At 33.1% G+C, this 11,613-nt stretch overlaps 1 protein-coding gene across 2 annotated transcripts in view; it reads left to right on the forward strand.

The window, feature by feature from the left end:
- LOC107722898 (sodium-driven chloride bicarbonate exchanger-like) overlaps window positions 1-9,844 on the forward strand; it is a 65,925-nt gene extending 56,081 nt beyond the window's left edge. For both annotated transcript variants that reach the window (XM_016531394.1, XM_016531395.1), the window contains 9 exons: window positions 1,151-1,312; window positions 1,391-1,642; window positions 3,031-3,099; window positions 3,217-3,390; window positions 3,760-3,882; window positions 6,465-6,529; window positions 7,331-7,423; window positions 8,648-8,684; window positions 9,684-9,844. In XM_016531394.1, coding sequence (XP_016386880.1) covers window positions 1,151-1,312; window positions 1,391-1,642; window positions 3,031-3,099; window positions 3,217-3,390; window positions 3,760-3,882; window positions 6,465-6,529; window positions 7,331-7,423; window positions 8,648-8,660 — 951 coding nt within the window. In that variant the 3' untranslated portion in view covers window positions 8,661-8,684; window positions 9,684-9,844. The remainder of the gene's footprint in view (window positions 1-1,150; window positions 1,313-1,390; window positions 1,643-3,030; window positions 3,100-3,216; window positions 3,391-3,759; window positions 3,883-6,464; window positions 6,530-7,330; window positions 7,424-8,647; window positions 8,685-9,683) is intronic.
- The last annotated feature ends 1,769 nt before the right edge of the window (window positions 9,845-11,613 follow it).

Raw genomic sequence — 11,613 nt, forward strand, 5'->3', positions numbered from 1 at the left:
TCTATCTATCTATCTATCTATCTATCTATCTATCTATCTATCTGTCTGTCTGTCTGTCTGTCTGTCTTTTAAACTTCAGGCTTTTCAAACTACTTTAATATAAAAACCTTTAAACTTCAAGCTTTTAATTTCAGTTTTAAATTTTTCAAAGCATTTTAAACTTGCAGACTAGGCTTTCTCAAGCCAACATCAGACTTTACTTTTACACTTTACTTTCTAGTTCACTAATATTTAATTACATTTATTTTTATATTAATCTAATTTATTTAATTAACACAAATGAGATATTGTGGGCTGTAAAAGTAGAATAAGTTATAGAAATAAAACATTTTAGAAAATATACAAAGGGTTGTCATTCACAAGGGAATATATTAAGGAATATACAATTAGGGTAGGGTATCTAACATTTAGATATTAAACATATTTATTCTATGTCTCTTTTTGCAAAACATTTAATTGCTGCCGATGACCATGAACAAAAATCAGCCGGCTGCATAAAAATGTGTGCAAAATAGAGCTGCACGATAAATTGGGACTTTTTTTTTTAAATGGAGGTTGTAGCTCTCACAATTCTGAAGAAAAAATATTAGACAACTAAAAATCTCATGGAATTTATTAATGGAATGATTCAGTGACTTACTCAAGATGTATTTGTTTAATTACTGAATGAATCAGTGTTTTTGAATGAATCTCTTGAATTAATGATTCAAAGGCAAATACAACAACAACAACAAAAAAAAAAGATGTTGCGCACACAGGAATAGATAGGTGGAATTGAAATTTTATTTTACAACAAGTATCTGATTCCTTACCTTAAGTATACGATTCTGGAATTGGAATTGATTTTCAATTCCCAACCCTATATGCAATATAAAATTATAAAATTTGTGTTAAAAATATGATGTGAAAAAAGAACCAGAATAAATATACAATGAAATATGCAGTGTTATGTACAATTAAACAAATAGTTTAATGCACTAACTTCACAAAAAAACAAACAATGTTCAAAGTTTTTTATGTTATCCATATGTTTTATATATATATATATATATATATATATATATAGACTTGATAAGAATAGATTTGGCCAGTTTAATATGTTTTCTGGCCAGTTTAATATGTTTTAATAAGTCTTGCAATATGTTTTCAGCCAACTCGTGACGATCGTGGGTGGTTCATTAACCCGCTGGGTCCGAACCCGTGGTGGACGTGTGTGATTACAGTCGTTCCCGCCCTCCTCTGCACCATCCTCATCTTTATGGACCAGCAGATCACAGCTGTGATCATCAACAGGAAGGAGCACAAGCTGAAGGTGCTGCTAGTTTCTTCAAACTCCCTTCAAGTCTGAATGAAATGAGTTAACCCTTCGTTTGACGTCTTGTTTCTACAGAAAGGCTGTGGCTATCATCTGGACCTGTTCATGGTGGGCGTGATGCTGGGCGTCTGCTCTTTGATGGGGCTGCCGTGGTTCGTGGCAGCGACGGTTCTGTCCATCACTCACGTCAACAGTCTGAAGCTGGAGTCCGAGTGTTCGGCGCCTGGAGAACAGCCCAAGTTCCTCGGGATCAGAGAGCAGCGGGTCACCGGCCTCATGATCTTCCTCCTCATGGGCTGCTCCGTATTCATGACCTCAGTGCTGAAGGTCTGGAGCTCAATAATCAAGATATTCGTAATTGCATTTACATTCATGCACTTGGCTGATGCTTTTATCCAAAATTATTTGCATTGCATTCAAGCTCTACATGTCATGCATACACCCTTGAAGTGAAAAAGTGTGCTTAATTATATTAAATGTGAACTTGTAGTTCATTCAAATCTTAAAAGTATATTTTTAAAAATAATATAATATTACTGAAATAAAAGGCCACTTAAGTGCACTCTTAAGTGAGTAAATGTTTCTTAAGTACACTTTTGAAAATAATGTTAAATTAAAAGTTTCACTTTAAACTTTTAAATCATTATGTTTTTAGATTTTGTTGTGCTTTTAAGAAGTACTCTTGTTTCGACTGACATACTGAAGCACATGTAAAGTACTGTTATTCAAAAATAATAAAGTGTGTTATTCAATATTACATTTAAAGCTAATATATTTTATATGTACTAAATTGCAACTTCATCATTACAGATGTGTAACTGCAAACATACAGTTTTAATAGAAATTACATTAAAGTATATATGTGACCCTGGAGCACAAAAGCAGTCTCAAGTCGCTGGGGTATAAAAACAAAAAGTTTTGTGGTCCAGGGTCACATTTTAATTACATATATATTTGTCTGTACATTCAGTCAGTACACTTTAAGCATATTTCAGAAAACTATAAAAGCAATTCCAAAATTACATATAAAGATGTACTTAAGCCCCGCTTAAGTGGGTCAAAAGCACTGTAAAGTTCAGCTAATTGCATTTCATATAAATTTAAACTATTTTACTTTGTATCTATTTTTAACTAAATTTAAACGAACTAATTAATTGCATTGTGGGCAATGCGCCGACATACAGCGCTGTTGTGCTGCGGGCGTCCTGAGTTTGAATCCTGATCTCGCCCCCCATCTCTCTCCCACTTCGCTTCTTGTCAGTTCTGATCTGCCCTGTTGTAATAAAGGCAAAAGTGCCAAAAATAAATCTGAAAAAAAAAATGTCTGGAAAAAAAAAAATTCTAACAGTTCTAACATTAAAGTGTGCCTTAAGTTCACACTTAAGTATTATTATTATTGCCGTAGTAAGTACTAAAGTGTACTTATTTTTCACAAGGGTAGTTCATTCATCTCCTGGGAAGCGAAACCACAACATGGGTTTTCCTAGCATTGTGCGGTTTGAATTATACAGTAGAAGCGCTATTTTAGAAGTGAACGTTAAAAGGGTTCATACTGTGAGGAATCAAATCATAGAGATCATTATACAATAAAAACACTTTTAAAACTCCAGGGTGGTCATATAACACTAAAAGTGATCAAATAATACTAACTTTTTTGCACAAAACCTCAGGGTGAACAATTAGGTATGAAAATGTTTATTTTGTGTATTCCTTAGTTTATTCCAATGCCGGTGCTGTATGGAGTTTTCCTTTACATGGGTGCATCTTCACTGAGAGGAATACAGGTAAAAACACTATAGACAATGTCTGTTTACAGTGTAGAAGCATTTGCAACGTTTCGAACTTTGTGCTCCATTTCGGACAAAATGTTATTATATTTCCCCTATTTTCTGTCATTTTAGTTTTTCGATCGTTTGAGATTGTTCGGGATGCCAGCTAAACACCAGCCAGACTTCATTTACCTGAGGCACGTTCCACTCCGAAAGGTTCATCTGTTCACCATCATCCAGCTCAGCTGCCTGGTTCTCCTCTGGGTCATCAAGACCTCCAGAGCCGCCATTGTCTTTCCCATGATGGTGCATACTGAACTTTTTATATTATCCTTAATATTTACCACAGTATGCAAGTGTAAACTAGCTTTATCTGTCATGTATGTACAAAGATAATTTACACTAGTAGTCAAAGGTCTGGACATATCTACTTCAGTCTCCTTCAAACTCATTTAAAGGCAAAATTGTAATTATATTTTTAGTTTTGTAAAAAAAAATTCAAATGTAGTTTGGCACAATACTAATCAGAAAGATCATGGAAACATATATAGTCTGCCAAACATATCTAAGCGTATGTCTGATAGAGTAATTGCCTTGTGTAGCATCTCTTAACTGTTTCCACTCATGTTTTTCGAGTAATATGTGATAATTGAATTAGTGATTTGCTCGCGGCAGGTGTTGGCGCTGGTTTTCATTAGAAAGCTGCTGGATTTTATCTTCACAAAGCGGGAGCTCAGCTGGCTCGATGACCTCATGCCCGAGAGCAAGAAGAAGAAACTGGAAGACGCTGAGCGAGAGGTGAGCTATACAGTTTATTATCTAAATGTAACGTTCACTGTGAATAAGCACTTGGAATATGGCTGCAAGCAGCAATTTGCAAGGTCCAAGCAGAAAGCGGAAAGAACAAATGAAATGCACAGATGTGCCTGACATCAAAGATCAGAAGAGGAATTTTAAGGGTAACACTGTGTATAGACAAGACTTCTAATCAAATCCTGAAAAGTAAACAGAAAAGTTTTTTTTTTATTTTTTTTAATGTTTTTGAAGTTTCTTTTGCTCACCAAGGTCAAAAATACTGTAAAAAACATAATGTGAAGTATTATTGCGATTTAAAATAATTCTTTTATATTTGAATATATGTACAAATTAAATATAAATAAATGTAAAAGATTAATTCCTGTGATGTAAAACTGAATTTTCAGCATCATTACTCCAGTCTTCAGTGTCTCATGATTCTTCAGAAATCATTCTAATATGCTGATTTGCTGCTTAAGAAACATTTGAAAACGGTTTCATATTTTTGTGGAAACCATGATACATTGTTTAAGAATGCTTTAATGAATAGAACGTCTTTATTTGAAATATAGAAATTGTTTTGTCTTTATAAATGTCTTCACTGTCAATTTTGACCAGCTTAATTCATCCTTGCTGAATAAAAGGTTTAATTTCTTTTAAAAACCCCAAACTTTTGAATGGTAGTGTATTATCAAGTCAAATTGTCAGCAACTTGCCGCCATCTGTCAGATTTTTGTGATATGACATTTACTCATTCATTTACTTACATATTTATTAAACATGAGCAGAATAAGTATTGAAGTTAATGTTTATTTATTTCAAGTAACATTTAAAAAAAAAAACATGGTTTCCGTTTTAGTGGCTTTTCCCGTTTCTCTTGATTTCTTAGATAAGATTTAAGGACAACGATTTTTAGATATATTTGATTATTTTTACATAATTAGAAAAATGTATATTTATTATAAAAATGCCCATGGAGTTTTTAATTTCGATGACTCTTTTCAGGTCTAGAAATCACACTTTCAAAATTAGGCTACCGCATATCGGAACCTTGATTCTTCAAAGACATAAAACAGCTGAATTAAAAAAAAATATATATATCGATTTTAGGGTTAGGGTTTTGTACATTTTAGGGTTAGGGTTAGTTTTTTTTTTTTTTACATTTTAGGGTTAGGGTTAGGTTTTTGTACATTTTAGGGTTAGGGTTTTGTACATTTTGATATGACATTTACTCATTCATTAACTTACATATTTATTAAACACGAGCAGAATAAGTATTGAAGTTAATGTTTATTTATTTCAAGTAACATTTAAAAAAAAATACATGGTTTCCGTTTTAGTGGCTTTTCCCGTTTCTCTTGATTTCTTAGATAAGATTTAAGGACAACGATTTTTAGATATATTTGATTATTTTTACATAATTAGAAAAATGTATATTTATTATAAAAATGCCCATGGAGTTTTTAATTTCGATGACTCTTTTCAGGTCTAGAAATCACGCTTTCAAAATTAGGCTACCGCATATCGGAACCTTGATTCTTCAAAGACATAAAACAGCTGAATTAAAAAAAAATATATATATCGATTTTAGGGTTAGGGTTTTGTACATTTTAGGGTTAGGGTTTGTACATTTTTCATTTGTATTTAAATCATTGCATACATATATCACTCTCGCTCAGACGTTTTTGTAATTCCAGGCTTTCCGATTTGAAAATGCTACAATTTCAAATTTACATTTAGAATAACTCTGCAAACATTTGTCAACCATTCCTTCACATTTAATTACCTATATGTCCAAATAGCGTGCATGCACAGTTTTGTGCGAATCAGTTATGTGGTTCATGAGAAGATGATTTTTGTTTTAAACAAAAATCTAGGCAAAAGATCTAAGAAAAGGAACATAAATCTCACATCTGTTGTTCAAATTGACCAGCAGCACTGAGCGATAATATTTAATATTTTGGTACTCTAGTTGCTAGGCAGCACTAATCCATCACATAATTGAGATTATTAAAGTTTGTCATCGAAATAACCTCCATGCAAAATTTGGTGACTTCTTGCCACACAGCTGTTTTTAAAAAGAAAAATAGGGAACAAATAAAAACCTGCTACAAAAACATCACTGTTTGGACCCCTAAAAACACTAGTAATTAGCATTTGGAAGACAATGTCCGTATAACTGAATGATACAACATGAGTTTATTCACGTAAGCTGAATGAAAGTAAAAGCATGAGTTTTCTTCGGGGAGTTTTTGAAATCCTTTTGCTTTAATGAGGAGATCTGATTTGTGCTCCAGTTTTGCAGTTTTGTTTTTCCTGCATTCGGAGACTTTCTGACCCCCTGGCACATAATCTCATGTTTTACTCTTGCGAAAATTGCCATGATACGTTTCTTATAGATGGACCCCGATTCACCCACCTCAGCATCTGAATGCATTCATTTCATGCCAAACAAATGGAACATGAATCGATCTGCCAAAATGTCCTTCAGCTTAGTTATTTAATCTCAAAGGGTCTCTGAAGTTCTCTTTGGCTGGACAGGAATAAAACTCTCTCTCGCTCTTTCTCCCTGTGTTTACTGCCAGGAGGAGCAAAGTATTTTGGCAGAGGAAGAAGGAATCGTACAAGTGCCATTGGAGGGACATTACAAGTATGGACCAGATTTTCCTAACTAATTCTCACAACAGCAAGCGATACTGGGTTTTGTTGGTTTATTAAAACAATAGGGCAATACTTGACAGTGATTTTACCATGGGTTCTGTATTTTTTATAAACATACTTGCATACAGGCTGTACATATATACACTAGAGAATCGAAAGAATAAAAGAAGTAGAATTAAATAACAACTTGAGACTTGATATACATTTAGAAAAATTAAATAAGTAGAATGAATGTAGAAAATACGTTAACAGTGTAAGGTCCACACACTTGGCCCAAGGAAGGTATCCAGTGGTGGATGAAGGTCACTTGCGTGTTCGGTCTTTTCAGCGCGCAGAGTTATTCAATTTAGGTTTAACTGAAATCTGACTCCATTTTATTATCTAATCTGACCCCATTTTAGTATTACCTCGAATTTAGGTTGAAAGGCAAATTGGTTGTTTGTCGGTCTCTAATTATTCTGACATTTGATAATTCTAGTTAACTCTTTACTCTGTATTTTCTCGTTCATTAAGAATCTATGTTATTTAGGATGCCTCACGGCGGCCGCTATGCGTGGGCTCCATCTGAGTTTCCTGAGTTTCTTTTATCCTTACAACAGGTTTTGAAAAAAGACACAAATTATAAATATTGACATTTATTAATAATTGGAATAAGCAGTTGTTGTCAAGCATTCACCATTGCATTACAATTTGGAGTCAAATTATGTTTTATGATTGGTTTCATGCACGCACAAGATTATTAATGTTATATTTTATTGATTTGAATGATGTTTTTATTGGTTATTTTCAGAGATGATCCTTCTACTATCAACATCACTGATGAAATGTCTAAAGGCTCCTTTGGAAGCACTTGGAACTCCAAAACTGATCTGAACACAAAAAGGTTCTGATTTCATATTTTTTCTGTTTCAAGCGCCAGAAAATCTCTCTGCAACCAACCACATGATTTGAAGAATCATTCCTCTTTATTACTCTCGGTTGTAAATGGTGCAGACGAGTTACATTCTGAAGTTTAAAAGTCAGAGTTATTTAACTCTTGTGCTGTGTTGAAAATCCTTTACCTAATTTGTTGTTCCTGGTCATTTCAAATAGTTTGTAAATCACTCGTTATGCTATATTAATCACCATTTTTTGTCAACTTGTTTTCTTTTAATTAGCAGAGGTTTTGCTTTTCCTCTTGGAATTGATTGATCGTAGGCCTCATTGATCTGAGCTCATCTGCATATCAGTTTCTGAATTTAAAAAAAACAAACAAACATTATTTGTGGATTTTTCAGATCAATGAGGCCTACAATCAGTCAATTCCAAAAACAAATACAAAATCTGTACTAACTTAAATAAAACATGTTGATTGAATTCAATATTTGGTAGTAATATAGCATAATGAGAGTTTTTTTGTTGGCCGGTCATTTTTGACACGTAAAACACCCCATGTGTAACAAGGTACAAAACTATTAAAAAGTACAACTATTGTTGTATCAGAATTTTGGGGATGTTGTTATACCCCGTGTAGTCCAATGCGATAACATTAACTAGCATTTTAAAATCGAAATAACACAATCAATGATGCAAATTCTTCAAATATGAGACCAAACCAAAGTATGCTGTAAAGCAGCAAAAAAGACAATTGTGTCATTATTGTGCTCAATAACTGTGTAAAGTTAATCAGACATTATAAAATGTGTTATTGTCTACAGAAGACAATAGTGACATTATTCAGCTCAATAACTGTGTAAAGTTCATCAGACATTATAAAATGTGTTATTGTCTACAGAAGACAATAGTGACATTATTCAGCCAGAGACAAGTTCAAATTTTTTTTGTCATCCGATAAGTGTTAGTGAAGTCAAATCAATAATACGTATCAATAATTAGATTTTATTACTTTACTTTAGTATTAAGAATGATTGTGGACAAAACAGTAACTGTCAGGTAGTTTTCTGTACACTAGCTTTCAAAAAATGTTGTCCTGCACCTTTAAATGGTCATTGTTTGGAAACACACATGTGCAAACATCATGTTACATATGTCATTTTATTTTTTATCCATTTATTCTGCATTTAACACATTTTGATTTAATTACTTTTTTTAATTTTGTTTTTATTAGCCCCCTTTCCTAAGCTTGCAGATGCTGATCCCCAAAGGTAAGCGCACTGGACTGTTCTCATAGCAACATCCCACGTCACTTTACGATCTCATCATGTCTTTCTTTGCATGGCAACAGCTATTTTGACCAAATGTGCGGCGTTAGACAGATTTGATTGTAATCCATCTGGAACAGATATTTACCATTATGTGTCTCTCCAAGAATGTTTGAATTCAGCCCAATTTTTCCATCCAGTTAGTCAGTCGAAAACAATAAATCATTCACATCTCTCTGTAAGTGTCAGACAAAGATAGACAGCATGTGATCATCTTTTGTTGTTGTTGTCGTTTTTTTTTTTTTTACTGCTCACAGGAAAAATTTTTAATCAGCTGTGAGCTTGTAATGTGTGAATGTGTCTATTAGATTATTATTGAGATCATCATGTGTTCAATGCAATCAGAAGGAAATATTGTGCACAAAAAGTATTTTCGACATGAATACTTAAAGGAATAGTTCATCCAAAAATGAAAATTTGCTGAAAAATGTACTCAACCTCAGGCCATCCAAGATGTAGATGAGTTAGTTTCTTCATCAGAACAGATTTGGAGAAATGTAGCATTGCTTCACTTGCTCAGCAATGGATCCTCTGCAGTGAATGGGTGCCGTCAGAATGAGAGTCCAAACAGCTGATAAAAACATCACAATAATCCACAAGTGATCCACACCACTCCAGTCCATCAGTTAATGTCTTGAGAAGCCAAAAGCTGTGTGTTTGTAAGAAACAAATCCATCAAGGCATTTTAACAACTGTTGCTTCCGGCTAAAATACGAGTCCATAATCCATAACACTTTTTCCAGTCTACAGATTCCAAGCTCACGAGAGGTCTGTCTTAATAGACTTATATAGTATTGTTGAAAATCAGTTTCTCTATGGAGTAAATAAACGGGATTCGCTAAATTGATCAACAGTCGCTCAATATAGTCATTATGCACTAAAGAGCTATTGCAGTTTAGGGTAATACAAGTGAACTAATTCCCTTTTTATGTCATTTTGCAGCCTGTCTAATAAGAAAGTGCACAAGGAGCGTTGATGGAAAGAAGATTCACTGTGTTCACACACACACACACACACATTTACCTAGCTATCCAAATAGACGTATTGTTTTTAAAGGAATAGTTCACCAAAAAAAAAAATAAATATATATATCAAATAATATATCACATAAATATATTTATGTTTATTAATTTTTCTTTTGCAAACCATTCCTACAGGTATAAATAATGCACATTATAATTGCTTCAGACTAACCCATACATATACTCAACCTCTAAACCTACTCCGAAAAGTAAACATTTCACATTTATGTTATAATTTTCTGTAAGTTGTTACAGATTTAATGAACTTATGGAGACTTTTTTTCTAGCATTTTTGACCTTAAAGTATTGCTAGTTTACAAGTAAACGCACAGTGACAGTCTAATAACTTGTTTGACACCTTGGCTCCCTGTCTTGACTTGTGTTTCTGTATTTTTAAATGACATCACAATGCTAAGCTTTTTAGCTTCTAGATATAAAGCCTGTACATATAGTAATACCAGCAAATAAAGCGGTGATTGTTGTGTGGGAGATGAGAAGAAAGTGTGGCAGAATGTGAAATTAGTTTCAACTTTTATTTTAAATGCTCTTTGAAGTATTTTATATGTTTTGTATTTTTTTTTAAATAGCATTACTGCACAACTTTCACTTCCCTAAAGGTACAGTTTTAAATGTGTAGACAATATCTACTGTAGGTGAGCAATTAATAGCCATTTTATCATTAAATCGCATGCATCACAGTTTTTGTATTCATGTTTTGGGGCGGTGAAGAAACTTTTTTCATATAAAGTTACAGATTCACTGTAAGGCTGAGTGATATATAGCTAAACCAATTGTATCATTTTTAGCCTTTTTGATGATATTCAGTATATTCACACTATTGCCATATTTTGTCCTTAAGCAATACACTTCACCCCAGGTTGCTTGAGGGTCAGTACTAATGTAGTCAGTGTATTTACTTTTAAGACGCTTGAAAAAAAAGCATAAAAACATAGGCTACTGTAGATTCTTGATATACCTGCAATATCATTAATATCAGAAAATTGCTGTATTTTGTTTAAGACTACCTGTGCTTTAATGCAATGTTAATCATAGAAGATTCATTTTAGCTATTAATTTTTTTTTTTTTTGCAAAAATGTGTACCAAGAATGCTGCTTGTGTAAATATTATTTCGATCAGAGTTTATACCTCTGTTTTGAAGGCTGTACGTCGATACTCACAATGCCAAAGTGTGGATGTGTTTTCACGCTAATAATGGTGGTGGAGAGACATCTGAAGTCATATCAGCTGCACATCAGTAAACGGTTCCCTCAAAATGATTGTATTATCTCTTGTAAGCAAATGAATGCATTCACTGGATACTGTAGATACAGACTACATTCCCTTTTCACAAAATAAAGCAATAGTGTTTTAGAAGTGCGGGTCCATCTAATAATGAAGGTTTTGCATGTTGAGGTCATCATGCAATTAATAATTTCCATTTAAAAACTTTAACTTCTGCCGCTTATAATATTGCTATGTGTATTTATAACAAAATAGATAAAAATCACACATACTTTATAATCATTACCATAAATTGATTCAAATGTTTTGCTTTTATTATTATGTATATTTGTTTTGTATGGCTTATATCTTCACACACAGATGGTTTGATTTTGAAAGACAAGAGTGATTGTTATCATGCAAATATTTTCAGTTTATTAAAATGTTGACTTACGCTTAAGTCCTATTGCATTATTATAATGTCTAGTTCTTTTGACTGTTTTGATGTTTCTGTAAATTAACTTGAATGAACTATCACTAGATCCTCTGTATGGTGTGACTTTGGGATCTTTTATCTGTATGCTTTTTTTGGGTTATGACATAAGCATTACCTTCATTTGCACTTGTA

The sequence above is a fragment of the Sinocyclocheilus rhinocerous genome, unplaced genomic scaffold (assembly GCF_001515625.1).
Source record: "Sinocyclocheilus rhinocerous isolate Xijiao unplaced genomic scaffold, SAMN03320098_v1.1 scaffold934, whole genome shotgun sequence".
NCBI classification, from domain to species: domain Eukaryota; kingdom Metazoa; phylum Chordata; class Actinopteri; order Cypriniformes; family Cyprinidae; genus Sinocyclocheilus; species Sinocyclocheilus rhinocerous.